Below are 15828 nucleotides of genomic sequence, written 5' to 3' on the forward strand. Positions count from 1 at the left end.
AGCAAGGAAGCACTGCAATCTGTAGTGTCAAGTGCCCTGGTTCTTCCCTTTGCATTTGTCCCACGATTTAACTCCTGAAAATAACGTGTCTTTCAGTCTTTGCTTTCAGGGCTTCTTTGTTCTTATTTATAAACATATCTGCTTTGTAGAAGTAACTGAGGTATTTCACAGAAGTACAAACTTAGCCAATCTCTTACTCTGCTTCTGCACCCAGATGATGTGTGGTGGTGTGAAATACAGGCATATCTGCATACATTTGACAACAGATTCTTCTGCCAACGAGATCTGTTTTATCATTGATTCAGGCTTCCTCACTCTCAAGTGACAGAAGTCACGGGTAGAATTCTCCACATAATCCTTTGATTGAAATGAAGATTGCTCCTGACATTTTATCCAGAACATATTTTCTTTCTGTGAATGACTATTCCTTGAAACAGCCCAGAAAGCCAGTTTTGGTGTAAATGTGTCCCTTATTCTCAGAAGTCAATTTGCACTTATTTAGGACTTTCCCCCCCAAGGCTTTCATTTGATTCATGGGAATTTTATGCCACTCCTGAAGCTTTGGTATAAAACAGCAAAATCAAACTGTCTGGAAAAAGTGTTGTAATGAGCACTTCATTGTTCAGTAAGTAGATTTACTTCTGCTTTGGGTACAGAAAAGTAAAATAAGGGGTTTGCACTGTCTTTGGAGCATTTCAAAATATATGCAGAATGCACCAACAAGATGTAAAATTCTAACTGGCACCTCTTTTTCCAAGGAGAAATTACCAAATGTTTTGAGTTTTTACAGGATGTGTACATTAATTCTCATGCCTTATGTGTGGAACAGAAACCAATCACAAGCAGAAGTATTTTATTCTAAGATATCGTCCACTGGTGCAAAGGTCGCTCTTCAATTTATAAATAGATTGGTGGCTTTTCATGTGTCCTGTCCATGTCTTTAAGTTTGTGAACCTGACATAATAGTCATTTAGTGGTCACGGCGGAAAGTACTAAGAGAGAAGACGAGACTTGGGCTAGGGATTAAAAAGAAAGGTTTATTTAAATATACTGAACATTTATTTTCTCACATACTGTTTTATGTGTACAAGTTTATCAAAATGTGTAAGTGAGGCTTGGTGAAAATAATCTGCTATCATGATCTTCTGCTGAAGGGAGAGATGGGCTGTCATTCTTCAAACACAAGAATAGCGTTCTCCGAATTGAACTCACATAGAGAGGAAAATCACCCTTTACATGACATTCTGGGTTTTTTATATAACATTTACTGAAGAAATTAAATATTTGGGTTTGTAAAAGGTTAGAAATGATGTTGCGAGTGCCATGACTCAAATGTGCTTTTTCTTTTTTCTCTTCAAGACCAAAGTCACGGTAATTGATCAGAGAGACAGATACAGTATCTGATGTTAAAATCTTTCCACCCTCAGCGTTACAAAAATAGCACCAGAAGTGTATCACATCTAATATACCACATCGACAATGTACATAATATATTTACATCACCTCAAAGATCAAAGCTGAATGATGTAGGACTGAAGGTGGTGCAGTCCAGCTACACAGTAACATCTATTTTGAACATCAAGTCAAACCACAGCTTTTCTCAGTGTTTCCACTGCCTCTCTTAAGGCAATCGGTGCAATACAACAGCAGATGCAAGCTATTATGAAACACTTTGCAGCTCTAGATTTTTGCGGCTTCCTCTCTCCTACATAGAAGAAGGCGTGCAGTGGTCAGCCCAGGTATCCTTTTCTAGGGCTGATGGGATCTGAAATGAGGTCTATCTGTATTTCCACATGAAACCCAAGACTGTGGGGCTTGAGCCCCTTTAGGAGGAGCTGCAGCAGCTCTAGACTCAAGAGGATGCCTGGTAATGGTAATAGAGACCACAGATGTCACGTGTGGCTCTACTAGGTGCTACAGATCTCCTTTCTAGCATCAGATGCTCTCAGCCTGCACGTAAATGATGGCTCGGGCACCATTTCTAAGAGGGACTAGAAAGCCATTCTGCCCTTCTATTACCGCTCTTAAGCGCAGTACTTCTTTGTATATGTAGATCAAGTACCACTTCTTAAAAATATGATTCCTAGTCCTAAAGGAAGAAAGTCAGCAAACTAGATCTTTTTATTTATTTACTTTTATTGCAAAAATACGCTCTTTTTCCTCAGTGTCTGGGCTATTTAGCGCTCTGAAATTCAGAGATTCTGATATCCTCTCTATTTATATAAACAGGTTCTTGTTCTGCGTTCCTCAAGGAAATTCAAACGTGGTTCACCTGGACAGTCCCATTCCTATTTCTTCAAAAGATCTCTGAATTCTGTGGATTGGTCACGGTCCTGATATTCACCTTGTTCTTCCTCGGGAAAGCGGCAGCTGCAGGCATCATCTTCCTGAATTGACTGCTCAGGTGTGGTATGCACTAAAGAAAAAGATCAAATGTTCACTTTCCATTGTATTTATTCAGCCATCTTATTTCACCCTTCCTCAGTCACAACTGCAAGAAGTCAGCAAGAAAAATTCTTCCAAATGATCAATAATCTGAAATTCTTCCTCTAGAGCATGCACATCTGATAAAACTAATTTATCATACTTTGTTTTCCCTAATGCAACAGGAGCTGCTAGTGCTCTGTTTGCCATAGGAATGAAAGGAAGACCAACATGGAGTTGTTAGATTTTTGGAGTAATGCTATTGTCTCCTGTATTCAGAATTACACTAGACAATCAAGCCCTTATCTCTAGGAAAGGGGAGAGGAAGAGAAAAACCCAAACTACAAAAAAAATCCCAACCACAAACTATGTTGGATGCGATTCCACCTCATCTTTGTGCTGAACTCTTGAGCTTCCCCGGAGCTTATTAGCTCTGGGAGGGCAGTGCTGGATTCAGGCTGACTCTGCATCTGTAGCAGCACATCCTGACTGATCTCCCCTCTTCTACTGCAGCCGAAGTTCAAAGACGCTCGCTCCAGGCCATGCATGCTGTTTCTGAGCAGACGGAACTGGAAAGTGCTATTGCCATGCATGCCAAGGATGGTACTTGGAACTAATAAACAGAACTGACCCTTAACCAGACCAACAAGGCTCAAGCTGAGCTTTTTCACCTCCTATGAATACTTCACATCTATGGATATGCATGCAGTTAACCTGCAAAGTTGATGTAAGACCCACAGGTAATTGCTTTCTGCAATAAAAATTCCAAAAGTGTTTTCCTTTCAGTTGTTATTTCTGACTTACAAGGCCAAAAAATGAAGCTATCTGTGACTATCTTTGAAAGATACTTAAAAACCTGGATTCCTGATTTCTGTCTAGTTTCAAAAAGAAAAATTAAATGGAAGAGTGCATCTATCTTACTTTTCTTGAAGACAGCATGTAGTTTCTTCTTCTGCCAGATACTGAAGCATACACACAAAGGTAGCAGAAACACTAAGCACAACAGCCCAGCTACAGCCAGAGAAATTCTGGTAATGTCCATCTGGAGGTCCTTCCCTAGGAAGCAAACAACATTCTCTAAGAAGTGTGTTATGGAGCAAAATTCTACTGCCCTTGAATTAGCTGACAACTTTGTCTCCAACTCTGCTTCTGGATAAGTCTGCAACACTGGAAATGGATAGCAAAAAGGACTCTTGCTTTAAATGGTAAGCGAATGAGCTATAGTATGTTTCAAAGTACGTCGTAATTCTTTAGCTCTGTAAGAAATATTATGCAATGACTCACCTGGCACAGTGATAGAAAATGGAATTGCAGCAGACGTGGTAGGTAGAGTAGTGCCTAAAGTGGGATTATCTGAAGCGTGTTTGCAAATGACATCTTTTGCTGCAGTTCCAGGCTCCAGCACCTGGTTTGCAGAGCACCTGAAAGACATTTAAAGCAAAACGGGGGGGGGAAACCAAAAAAAAGGAAAAAAAATCTAGTCAAGTGTAATAGCTGTAGCATTTATTTTTAGATTACTTACTTTGTCCAGTTTTTACAGGAGCCATTGGGCTGATCATTAAAAGTTCCATAGCTGCAAGTTTGGCAACCTTCAACAGACAAGGACAGGTAAATTTGTACAAGATGAGCATTTAAAACAACACATGAAACATTATTTTTGCCTGCTTGTATAATGACTGATCCACATTCATAGAATTACTGTTTCATAAGCTGCTCCGAGTATGCAAGGCAAGTCTTTCCCTGTGAGCTACGGACCAGTACAGTACTCGGCTACAGGGCCAGTTTATTTGGCACAAGATGCCGCAAATCATGTCTAACTCCAGAGCTCCCAGCTCAGTTTCCCACATGCTGGTGACCAAACAGCTGTTGTGCAAAGGGAACTAACTAGTGCACGATTTGAGCTGCAGCGGGGCCCAGCGTTCGGTGGGTGCTCGTTCCACGCACCATGCACGCTGTTTCACAGCAGCAGCAGCTTTTATCTTGCGAGGTCTTTACCCTAGTAGTTTTGTGCTGTGGAAGAGGCAGCGATGCAGCGAGCAGAGGAGGTTGAAGCCGGCAGGGAAAGGCGACCTTACCGTTCGCGGTGTTCTCCTGGCCCACGCCGCAGCTGGGCTTGCAGCGGGAGCAGCCGCTGCCGCTGCAGCGATACCCCTCCTTGCACGTGCATTCAGCATCGCTTTTTGGGGAGCACTCTTTCAAATACCTGAATGTTCCTGGAAGGTGGAAACCAGTCTGAGGTTACCGATGCGCCCCGGCCCACCCAGCGCGGCGCAGCAAAGGCTCGGGACCTTTGCTCGTCCAAAACCGGGGCTGGGGGCCTCAGCGAGAAGCCCCGCAGGCGCACGGCGTTATCTCGCCAGCGCCGCTGTCACTCGTAGCGCCGCGACGGGCGAACGCGCGATCGTTTACCCCGGGGCGGCGACAAAGCGGCTGCGGGCCCCCCGCGCCCGCCCCCCCGGCCCGCCGCCGCCCGCTACCTTCGCACTTCCGGCAGAGGGTGCAGGCGCGGAGCCCCGCCGCGCTGGAGAAGGTGTCGGGCGGGCACTGCTGGCAGCCCGCGCCCCGCGCGCAGCCGGCGCTCGCCACGAAGGTGCCTGCGGGCCGAGAGAGAGGGCGGTTGCCGCGGGGCCGCACGCAGCGCCCGGTGCCCCGCGCCCCGCCCCGGCCCGCCCCGGCCCTCACCCGCCGGGCACTTGGCGCCGCACGGCAGGGCGCCGGCGGGCCCCGGGCTGAGGGCCAGCGCCAGCAGCGCCGCGGGGAAGAGCGCCGGTCCCATGGGCTCGGTGCGCGGCGGCGCGGCCCGCTGGAGTGCGCGCGGGGCGGCGGGCGCCGGCCCTTAGCGGCCGCCCCCGGAGGGGCTGGCTGCGTCAGCCCGGGGGCGGCGGGGAAACCCCGGCCCGGCGGGGCTTTCCGGCCCCGCCCCCCCCCCCCCCCGTGCGACCCCCGGCTCTGCGGGCAGCGCCCGCAGCCTTCTCAGCGCTGCCGGGCAGCGCCCGCCGCCCCCCACCGGGGCTTCCCGCTGAGTCCCGCGCGGAATCCCCGCGGTGGCGTGGCGGGCCGGCCCGGCCTGTCCGCGCCGCCGGCAGCGGGCCGCGCCCCCGAAAGGTGAGGGGAAGAGTCCGGGTGGCGGGGCCGGCACGGCCCGCGGGGCCTGGCCGCACCGCGCGCCTGCGAACCCCGCCGCCGCGTACGGACGTGCCGCGCGTGACGGCGCCTCGGCAGGAGCAGGTCCCGCCGCGCGGGGGCCATGGGGCGGGGCGCTGCCGCCGGGCCCCGCGCGGGCCAGCCCGGGGGGCCGCGGGCGGGGGCCGGGGCCGGGGGCCGTGGCCGGGCCTGCCGGCACGCGCCCGCCTCACGCTCGCTGCCCCCGCCGGGGGCGGGGCCCCGTCCGTCCGCGCGGCTCCGCCCCCTGCGGCTCGCCGCGGCCAATCCCCGCCGCCCTGGCGCGGGCGGGCGCGTGGCTGCGGGCGGGGCCGGCCCCGGCGCGTGTCCCCCCGGGCCGCAGCGGGGCCGGCGGCGCGGGCGGGGGCGCGGGGCAGAGGGGAGCTCTCCGGGGCGCGTCGTAGCTGACGAGCGAACGCGCCCTTCAGCCCCAGGGGGTGCGGGCGCTGCAGAAGGCGCTGCCTCGCTCGGGCAGCCACATACACAGCGTTGGTAGCAAGGCCCGTTAAAGCCGGGGGCTGAACTCCTGCCCGGCTTCGTGAAGGAGGGCCCCGAACCAGGGCAGACCAGAAGGGTGGGATAGCCACAGCCGTCAGCAGCAGCTGTACCCTTTCGGGTAAGAGAAGGAATGTCTTGCCTGGAGACAAAGGATCCACTGAGGAACAAGAAGACCCCAGACCCAAATATTGGTATTGGACCGAACTGTCACATGAGGGGAGGAGAACTTAAATTGTAAGGGTGCATTTGCCCAGGGATTGCTTTGTTCAGGGTTCCTCTCCAAGGCGCCCAGCTCGAGCTGCCATTTACCGCTGTCCCAGTCAGTAAATCCACCTGGTGTGCACTGCGGCAGAGACCGCTTCAGGGCAGCCTAGCGTCGAGCCTGAGGGGAGAGAGCGCGCGGGGAGCGGGAAGGGGCATCCGGCAGCTCTGGAGCTGCCGCTGGGCAGGGACGCTGGTCCCAGCAGTTCAAGTCGCGGGCAGTGTGTGCGCGACTCCCTGAAAGTGTGCAAATGCTCGGGCAGCGGCTGCTCCTTTAACACAAGCAAGTGCAAGGACCGGCCTGCCGAGGGGTTTGCGTGAAGCCCAGCGTGGGCTGCGCACCCCCCATGGCAGGGGCAGAAGCCCGCGCCAGCTCCAGGCAGGCCCCCAGCGAATTCCTTCCTGTGACCCGCTCTGCTGCCAGGCCCGGCCCGAGTGCTCTGCCAGAGCTCTGGTGAGCCCCTCGCCGGGGAGCCAGAGCGCGACTGCCAGCCCCTGCAAGCAGCAGTTTCACACAACAGGGCTACCTGCCGTCCCGAAGGGCCCCTTTAACAGCTCTGCCTCTCAAAATATTGAAACCGCGCCTCAAAACCAGGGAAAACTGTCCTTGAGCCACGGGCATGTCCTGTGTACCGGCAGCCTCGGGAGCAGGGCTGTCGGTTCGGCGCTTCGGGCAGGACGGGAAGGGTGCCCGGTTCGGCCCTCTGTAGGTGTGAGGGCTGCCTGGGGAAAAGCAGCAGCCGCTCCTTTGGCAGGTCCGTGCCTGGCGGCTGCGCTGCCGGGGCGGTGACGCCGTCACGGCGCTGGGCTCCGGGCCGCTCGCTGAAGCCGCGTTCCGAGCGAGCGTGCGAAAACCGGAGCGCCCGGCAAACGGAGAAGGAGGACGGGCGAGCGCCAGGGCGGCCGGCGCGACGGGGGCGCAGGCGGGGCGTGGGCGGCGGCCTCCGAGGCGGGGCCGGGGCCGGGGCGGGGCCGCCCAGAGTCGCCCGCGCCTGGGCCGAGGTGAGCAGCGGCCGTCGCGCCCGCGGCCCGCGGCCCGGCTCGGGGGCCCGGCCGGAGGAGCCCCGCGGGGGGCGGGGGCGGGGGGCTGGGGGCGGGCCGCCGCCTGCGGAGGGCGTGGGTCTCGCTGAGCCGCGCGGGGCGTGCGTGGGGCCCGCCCGGGGCCTGCAGGCCTGCCGGGGCCGCGCCGCCTCAGCAGTCGCCGCCGTGGCTCGGCTCGGCTGGGCTGGGCTGGGCTCGGCTCGGCGGCGGGGACGGGACGGGGCGGCCGCTTGCCTGCCCCCCGGGAGCGAGCCTGCCCGCGGCCGCAGGCTCGGCAGCCCCGCCCGTGCCGCGGTCCGTGCGCTGCCGGAGGGCGCTGCCGCGGCCAGCGGCGCCGGGCCCTAAAATAAACGCGAGAGTGGGGGGGGGGCGCGGCCTTTGATCCGGACTGGCTGAGCTGATGACCCTGAAATCCTCCCTTGCCTCTGGCAGCTAGCTGTTCGGTCGCGGCTCTGAAGGGTGTGTTTTGTTTAAAGCCAGCCTGCTTAGAGTTTCTGATTCAGCCGTCTGCCAGAAGTCACCCTCTCAAGAGATGCACACCTGCCCACGTAGGTTTACTGTAAAGTTTGAGACAGTCTGTGCATGTGTTGGCACCGAGGAGCAAATGGGAGGCTTGTATTTACCACACATACGTAGCTCGTTAAATGCAGCGGCTGTTAGGTCTGTATAGCTTGGTTCTGCCTTCTTGGAAAACGGTCTTGCCCTGGTAGCATTTACAGCATGACGGCTAGTTACATACGCACCCACGTAAAGAACAGGCCTGATGCTCAAGAATTTGTCAGTGTATTATGATAAATGTCTAAGGACAGTAGGGAGAGACTGCGTTTTGCCAGATTAGGGGAAAGAGAAAAGCTTTTGGGATCAGGTGCCTCTTTGTATCTAAAGAAGTAATGAAAGAGAGGGGTACAAACCACGGTCTAGAGTATTTTTCTCCAATAAGAAGCAAATGCAGTATTTCTGTGTTGTGGTTATTGAGGTAATCTGTTGCTAGTCAGTCAAATTAATACAAAAATTACTTTTGCAGAATCAGCGTATACCTTCAAGATGAATGATTAAGAAGCTCCAGGTTGTCCTGAAGTTGTTGCTAATACCTATGATTTGAGGGTACTTGTTCAGTTGGCTTTGCGTTTGACAGTATGTAAAGCTGCCTTAAAAGTAGGATTTGACACTATGAATTAGTCTGCTTGGGCTGGTTCTGCATGCTGCAGGACATTCGACTGTACATTAGTGCATTCTAGAAATAGCGTCTTTCTAAATGAGGCTAACAGTAGGGAGCAAGCCTGCAAATAGATGAAGTTGAAGCAGGATGAGGGGATGGTTTTCTTCCATGTAGGCAACTAAACGTGGATCTCGTTTTATGAAGAGCTTCCAGGTGCTACATCCATTTCTGGATGGAAAGTCCCTACATAGGAAGAAATCCCTGTCTCATAGAGTGGATGACGTGTGAAATGCCTTCTTACGCCACAGATGCTTTCACAGACTTCTGTCAGACCACTATGAGTTAGTGTGTATTTTACATGATGTAGTTAAGTAACTTTTAACTTAACCTTCAAATGGAAATTTGGCCATTCACCTCAACTTGAATTTCAGAGCTAAAAAAAAAAGTCTCAAGCCTAGTTTGTTCCATTTGCTAACTTCTGTGGTCTGCTCCCCCATCACACATGTGCACACACATTTCTCCCCCACAAAAGTGTGAAGTACCCAGAAAATCTATTGCTCAGGCTTTGCAGGGGCACTGGCCGAGTCATTATAAGTCACAGGAAACTCTTTGTGAAGCCTGCTGTGTGGAAACTAAATACCAGACATGAGGTCAAAGCTCATGCAAGCTCTTTTTGTAAATGCTGACCTGGGTAGGAGTCAGTAGTCTGCGTATGAGTGAGGGTGTGCAAATTGAAAACAGCTCTGCCACCCACCCTGAACCCTTCTATCTGGCAGGCTCAAATCCTGTGAAGTCTTGGTTAGGCCAGGCTGCTTCCTGTTCTGGTGCTGATGTGCTGTGCCTCCCACTGCACAAATGTCTTAATCCCTTAATATCATAATGCATTCTTTGTAAAAAGCTCTCTAGTTAAATGGGATTGCTATGAATATTAATTAAAGCTAGTGAACCATTTTGAGATGGCTTAACTGGAAGATAATGCAAAAATGCAAATTACTCACTGTTAAACTTCACTGTGAGGAAGGATTTGTACTAGAGGATTTGCCTCCTAACCACGTTGTCTCTTTCTACCCCGTCAGTCCCTCCCTTCCCAACCATCTCACCTAAAAGCAACCCCTCGAGAGATGGCCTCGAAAAGAGCATTGGTGATTCTAGCGAAAGGGGCAGAGGAAATGGAAACTGTAATCCCCACTGATGTTATGAGAAGAGCTGGGGTGAGTATGCAGACAACGAATAATCTTTTTTGTGAGTGCGTGGTCAAGGTAAAATACTGGCCTCAAGTGGATGCGATTGTCGTGGTACACAGTGTTATCATCTGGTTAGGTATGAAAATAAGATTTCAAAGAAATACACCAACTTCATGTGTATAGAAATGACTAAAATAAAAATTGCCTTCTCCCACCACCTTTGTCATTCCACTAACGTACTTCCCAGTTTGGCTGCCACAAGAAGCACAAGCTTGTCTGCTTATTTAGTGAATGTGAGCTGTGCCATGCACATCTATGATATTATGACCAGGTATCTAAAAGTCAAGGGAGAAGATTGAACACTTCATAAGTGTGTTTGAGAATGGCCTGAGCCTGCAGAGAGACTTTAATTCATTATCTGATCTACTTAGTCCATCTCTCCTGGGTTGTATTGTTTTGTTTAAAACCTGTGGGATCAGATAGTCTCTAAATGTCCTGTTTGAAACGTTGAACTATTAGAGGTATTTGTTAATCTCTAGGTGAATAGCATGGCTTGTGCGTTTGGGCTTAATCATGGTTTGGGGAAGCTTCAGTGTTGCCCCGTTCTTGACTGCTCTCAGTAGTGCTTCACTCATTCTTAAGAACTAACATATAAGAAAAATGCCTAAATTCTTGAGTTGTAACAACATGCGTGCTCTTCTGTTAGATCAAGGTGACTGTTGCAGGTCTAACGGGAAAAGAACCGGTGCAGTGCAGTCGGGATGTCTTCATTTGTCCTGATGCCAGCCTTGAAGATGCCAGAAAAGAGGTTGGTCATCACCCTGATCTGATCTAATGGCCAACATAGCCTCTCTCACAGTTTCAGAGTGGAATGTGGAAAGCTTACGCATCACCTTTAGAAATATGCTGCATGTTATGTTAGCTCTATGCAGTAAGTGCATCACGGAACTGCACATCCTGCAGTGCTCCCCTTCAGTGTTGTCCTGCTCCATAGCATGCTAGGAACAGACAGATTTCTTAACACTGCACAGGTACTTGTTTTTGCAAAGAATCAAATGTAGAGCTTTATTTTGCATGTTAGTCGGCCCAACAAAATACCGTGATTTGGAACAACTGAAAAGTTCTCACGGGAAGCTGAACAACGCTATGGTTAGACCTGTACAGTAAGGTTGGGGCAAAACCACTTGTCCTTACAATGCAAGAGCTGCCATTTGCTTGCTGAAGCTCTTAAATGCATGAGGCTTAAAAGTTGGTTCTCTGACAGACTTTATCAATAATAGGCTCTTCCTGGAATAGGAAATAGTATTTTGTTCCATAATTGGAGCTGGTTCTTGGGTCGTTGTTAAATGGAAGAAACGATAGATCTCCCTGCTTCTCACTCAACTCAGCTGTAGTGGCCTTAAAACAGTATAATGTGTCTGCCAGCCTCTGTTCAACAGAACAATTTTGTTTGGTTTGTTTAGGGGCCTTACGATGTTGTGGTCCTGCCTGGGGGTAACCTTGGAGCTCAAAACTTGTCAGAGGTAAAGTTCTGGTATCTTAAAGATTCATGGGCATCCTCATGAGTAGTGGGTGGTCTACACTTGCTTAGTAATCCTGCAAAATCGGTTCGGCATCTGAAAATTCTCTTCTGAATGAATCAGTAAACTAATTTTTAGTTGTCTTAAGCCTTCTTGTGAATATATAGGTGGGACAACTGGGTAAATGCTTGGACTCAAGTGCCTCGTTAAGCAGAATAAAAATGGAAGGGAGCTCTGTATTGCGGGAAAATCTCTGTTTGTAATCATACAAAGAGTTGCAAATGAAGATTTGATTCCATGAAATATAAAACAGGCCAAACCCACAGGACTCTGTTCCTTTGCTCAAGAATCGTGTTTCTGGTGCAAAACTGTTGTAGTGGTGGTATAAATACCTTGTGGAAGACAGGCAGACAAACAACTTGACGTATCAGATAGGATTTAGATGGTATCACACGGTTTGTAAGTCCTGGAATATGAGACAAATATCCCATTTAAATCTTCTTAAGAATGATGGAGACTGTCTGGAGGTATCTCATGAACACTCTTTCCTATTTGTCTTGTGAAGTTTTTGAGCAACAACTTTCCATGGCCATGAATTAACCAGCTTTTATGTGGGCCAAGTACTTCCTTGCAGTTCCTTCTGATTGCCTTGCTCTTCCCTTGTGGGGCAAGTATTTATTGGTTTCAGTTTTTCTCCTTCTTAGTGTTTTCATTGCCATCTGTCCTGAGGCAGCATGGAGAGTTGTCAGATGGTTTTCTTTGTAAAACTTTTTATGAATTTGCAGTGGAAAAATATTTGAACCGTGCTTCAAATAATCAATCCCAAACAATGACTTGTGATATGGTTTCTTCATACAGTCTCCTGCTGTGAAAGACATTTTGAAGGACCAGGAAAGCAGAAAAGGCCTGATTGCTGCTATATGTGCAGGTGGGTTAACAAGACGTCTCGCATTGTAAAGCATTTGCATATTTTGAAGGGGCATGCAGACAGTTTCCTGTCTTAGAAATCTGTATTCCTGTAATTCAGTAGCAGGGATTTGTGCTATACATGCACCCATCAGCATGTGAATTTTTTGTTAATTTAATAGCAGAGGAATCTCTAAAATATTGTGAACAAGTTCTGCTTGGTACCCAGTTCTTTCCAATCAGTTGCATTACTGTCTTTAAAATAAAAAGTGAAAGGTAATGTGCTAGGACTTTTTACAAAATATTTGCGTATTCTGGTGATCTCTCTGCGAGGACACAGTGCTGGCAGAACATCATTGCTATAAATTTATCTCACATCTCCTCTCCTGCCCTTTAGCTTCAGAAGGAAGGCTGTAAATATAGAATTACAGGCTCACCCTTCCTCATCTGAGTGGTAGCAAAAGATGGAATTACTCTGAGGAGAGGGTTGTCTGCTTACATATTCTGCACAGCTAGGTATCTGGTTCATTCCTTTGTAAGATTTGTATGCAAAAAAGCAAGATGAACAATTGCCAATACTCCCAACTGAACTGAGAGGCTGGCCTAGGTACCTGTAGCTGAGAACAAGGAGAGTGGCAATGAGTGTGTAAAAGACAGTCTAACAGAGTGTGTTTGTGACGTATATTTTCACTTTTGTTTTCCGGTACGTTGCTGAGGCTTTTTTGCTTTCATTCTTCAGTTAGGTGATATGCATACAGAGTTGTGAACTTTCTTAAACTTGGCAGTGGTAGTCTTCTACTTCTCTATCTGTATCTCTTGCGGAACAGTTGCAAAGTCACAGTTGCCCGATAAAGGCCTTTGCTTGCAATCAGGATGGTTCATTTATTTACGTATAATGCTTCTTAGAGCTGATTCCAGCTGAACACAAAGAAGGTTATTTCCTGGACTATATCTGAAATGAATCAAATGTACAGAAATGAAACTCACACTAGGCAAATCCTGCCTTCTGTTTCTGTTGGAATTCCCGTAAGGATTTTCTATCAGATGACTTGACACTTCTTGACACAAGCTCCTTCCTCAATTCAGGCCAAGGAGGAAGTATGAAAAGAAAAGAGAAACACTGTTAAAACAAAAAACTTAGCAGTTAGCCCATGATCTGCCCAAAGTACTGCTTGGCACACAATTCCAACGTATAAAGGCTTGCTCAAATTAAATTTTATCTGTTAAGTCTCTAAATTCAAGGCTTAACAGGGTCGTAAAGTAATTGCACCTAGTTAATGTTCAGACTGAAATGCAGACTTTTTGTTACTTAGTTTCAGTCAGTTTTAAATAAAATGTATTATCTGGAAGTAAAATTACCATTGTTCTCGACTCCTTCAAAGGCAGCTCAATCGTTGGTAGGACAGCTGCGTGAACTGGGTGTTCTCTAAATCTTCTCTTCATCTGTTTCTCTGCACAGGGCATTTTGTGTAATAGAATGGGAGAGATTATACAGCTGTGTTCTTTTTGAGGCTTTTTGCTTCAGAGATAGGGCTGACATCAGTTTTATAAAAAGTAGTCTGTCCGCAGTGAGCTTTGGTCCGTTGAGGGCCTGGTGCCTGAACGTGTTTTCTTAAAAGTGTTTGTAGCAGAAAACGGCTCCTCACTGGTGCAACTTTGTGTCCTTACAGGTCCTACTGCCCTTCTGGCACATGGGATAGGGTTTGGAAGCAAAGTCACAACACATCCTTTGGCCAAAGATAAAATGATGAATGGAGGTATCTAATGACTTTTCTAAGTTTCTCTCTTAACCCTTCTCAGAATTTTTTTTTTTTTTAGCTGAACCCTTGATTTAAAGAAAGGAAAATAGCTTTTGTATCTTAGTTTGTATCTCTGAATTTCCTGAATGCTTTCCTGAACGTAATCAAAATTCAACTGAATGTGCTAAGACTCTATTTCTAAGTCTGTTCAACCTGAAAATACAGGGCCATGTTAACATTCTCATCCTTGAGGAAAATACACTGCTGCTGTCATACTAGGAGCATTTTTTTCCCTTATCCTCTTGAGGCTGAGCCATCTCTTGCCCTTTTGGTTCTTTTCCTCAGTGGTCCCAACAACAAACCCCAGCAGCACCTTTTGTGCTGTCCTGTGAGTAGCGCTTTGGTGCTATGGGCAGCTGATGGGTCCGCACTTCTTTCTCATACCTAAAGGAAGTGGTGGTGAAGCACTGTTAAGTCATTCTGTGAACGTTAACAAGTCTGAAGGTGAGCAGGAGATGGCAGGGTTCCTCCAGTTTTCCCTGCATGCATTTGGAGAAAAGAAAGTTGTGAAAAGCTACGCAAAAGCAGTCTGACTTCCAAAAGTAACCCCACGGGAACTGACAGGCGCAGCGAGCGCTTCTTGATGAGCTTGTAGAATCAGAGGTGCGTTCCCATACCAAGCGAATAAGCTGCCAGAGCTCCTTGCAGGTCCTTTTCCTTCCTGAGGACTGCAGGCAGTGATGAGCTGCTTGGTTCCGGAGGGGCAGGGGTGCAGCGCCCGAGGCAGGCTGGGCACACACGGGCGGCTGAGGTGCCTTCTGCGGAGCGCGACGCTGTCCGTGGGGAGCTGCCGTAGCCTGCAGGCAGCGGGCGGCAGTGCCCTGCAGCAGGCAGGTCTACGCTCTGCGGCAGCCGTGGGCACTGTGCTGGAGACTGACCCTCTTTCTGTTGTGTGTCCCCCCCAAGCACACTACTGCTACTCCGAGAACCGCGTGGAGAAAGATGGGAACATCCTCACCAGCCGTGGCCCTGGTACCAGCTTTGAATTTGGGTTGGCCATTGTTGAAACGCTGATGGGGAAGGAAGTGGCCGAACAGGTGAAGGCGCCCCTAATACTGAAAGAGTGAAATCCTGGTGTGGGACAGGGAGTAGGACAATTTTGGAGGGAGAGTCTTGTCCTTTGTAGACTAACTGTAAGATGCACTGTTGTAAATACAGTTTAATTCTGGGTGAAATTAGCAACTGTACGTACCTAAACTGGGATACCTTAACAAACCAATGCTCTTTATTTCTGGAAAAAGATCCTGTTAGCAAAAAGTTCCATCACAAAAAAGCAGTCAGCATCTAATAATCTTAGTTAGCTCTTGGATGGCATGTAAAAATCACATGGGAAAATGTTTGCAGAGTAAATAAAAATGAAGCAACCCTGCTTGTCTGTTGTTTCTTTGTGTGTTTTCTCCCAACCCAGACCTATGAAACCTTTTTACCACTATGGCTAGCAACATACTATTCAAAACAATTTCTGTCTAGAATCTCACACAGTTCTTCTGAAGAATGAGCTGAAATGAGAAGGTGGTCAAGCACTGGAACAAGCTCCCTAGGGCAGTGGTCATGGCCCCAAGCCTGTCGGTGTTCCAGAAACGTTTGGACAATGCTCTTAGATACATGGTTTAACTTTTAGGTTGCACTGTGCGGAGTCAGGAGTTGGACTTGATGATCCTCATGGGTCTCTTCCAACTCAGGATATTCTGTGATTCTATGAAATAGATTATTAAGTTGTAACTTAGAATTTGTTAAAACAGTATTTAGTTTCATGTATACAAATAAGGCCAATAACTAGTATTAATTCTAAGACAGCATGGAACTAAATTAAATGCGGGAATGTTCTTACCTGGTCAAGCACCGTAGAGTTCCTATAGCTAGCAGGTTGTCCG

The 15828-nt window shown here is 48.9% G+C and overlaps 2 protein-coding genes across 2 annotated transcripts; one reads left to right on the forward strand and one right to left on the reverse strand.

The window, feature by feature from the left end:
* Positions 1–2288: 2288 nt before the first annotated feature.
* Positions 2289–5200, reverse strand: TNFRSF9 (TNF receptor superfamily member 9). Its single transcript, XM_075721743.1, has 7 exons — positions 5107–5200; positions 4902–5018; positions 4500–4637; positions 3947–4013; positions 3709–3845; positions 3346–3480; positions 2289–2416 (listed from the first exon to the last, which is right to left on the reverse strand). The coding sequence occupies exons 1-7, from the start codon at positions 5198–5200 to the stop codon at positions 2289–2291; spliced, it is 816 nt and encodes a 271-aa protein (XP_075577858.1).
* Positions 5201–9625: 4425 nt separating this feature from the next.
* On the forward strand, positions 9626–15289 carry PARK7 (Parkinsonism associated deglycase). The gene is made up of 6 exons (XM_009481974.2): positions 9626–9756; positions 10436–10537; positions 11193–11252; positions 12108–12177; positions 13826–13912; positions 14861–15289. Exons 1-6 carry the CDS (start codon positions 9667–9669, stop codon positions 15019–15021), a joined length of 570 nt encoding a protein of 189 aa, XP_009480249.1. The 5' UTR covers positions 9626–9666; the 3' UTR covers positions 15022–15289.
* Positions 15290–15828: the final 539 nt, after the last annotated feature.

Source organism: Pelecanus crispus, chromosome 15, assembly GCF_030463565.1.
Source record: "Pelecanus crispus isolate bPelCri1 chromosome 15, bPelCri1.pri, whole genome shotgun sequence".
Classification (NCBI taxonomy): Eukaryota; Metazoa; Chordata; class Aves; order Pelecaniformes; family Pelecanidae; genus Pelecanus; species Pelecanus crispus.

What these genes read in the sequence shown, in the direction of transcription:
- TNFRSF9 (XM_075721743.1), bottom strand. Translation starts at nt 5,200, where the DNA reads ATGGGACCGGCGCTCTTCCCCGCGGCGCTGCTGGCGCTGGCCCTCAGC. An exon ending in CCTCTGCCGGAAGTGCGAAG is followed by an intron (nt 4,638 to 4,901) that starts GTAGCGGGCGGC and finishes TCCACCTTCCAG; the next exon opens with GAACATTCAGGTATTTGAAA. An exon ending in ATTTTCTATCACTGTGCCAG is followed by an intron (nt 3,481 to 3,708) that starts GTGAGTCATTGC and finishes TTTGCTTCCTAG; the next exon opens with GGAAGGACCTCCAGATGGAC.
- PARK7 (XM_009481974.2), top strand. Translation starts at nt 9,667, where the DNA reads ATGGCCTCGAAAAGAGCATTGGTGATTCTAGCGAAAGGGGCAGAGGAA. An exon ending in GAGCTCAAAACTTGTCAGAG is followed by an intron (nt 11,253 to 12,107) that starts GTAAAGTTCTGG and finishes TTCTTCATACAG; the next exon opens with TCTCCTGCTGTGAAAGACAT. An exon ending in GATTGCTGCTATATGTGCAG is followed by an intron (nt 12,178 to 13,825) that starts GTGGGTTAACAA and finishes GTGTCCTTACAG; the next exon opens with GTCCTACTGCCCTTCTGGCA.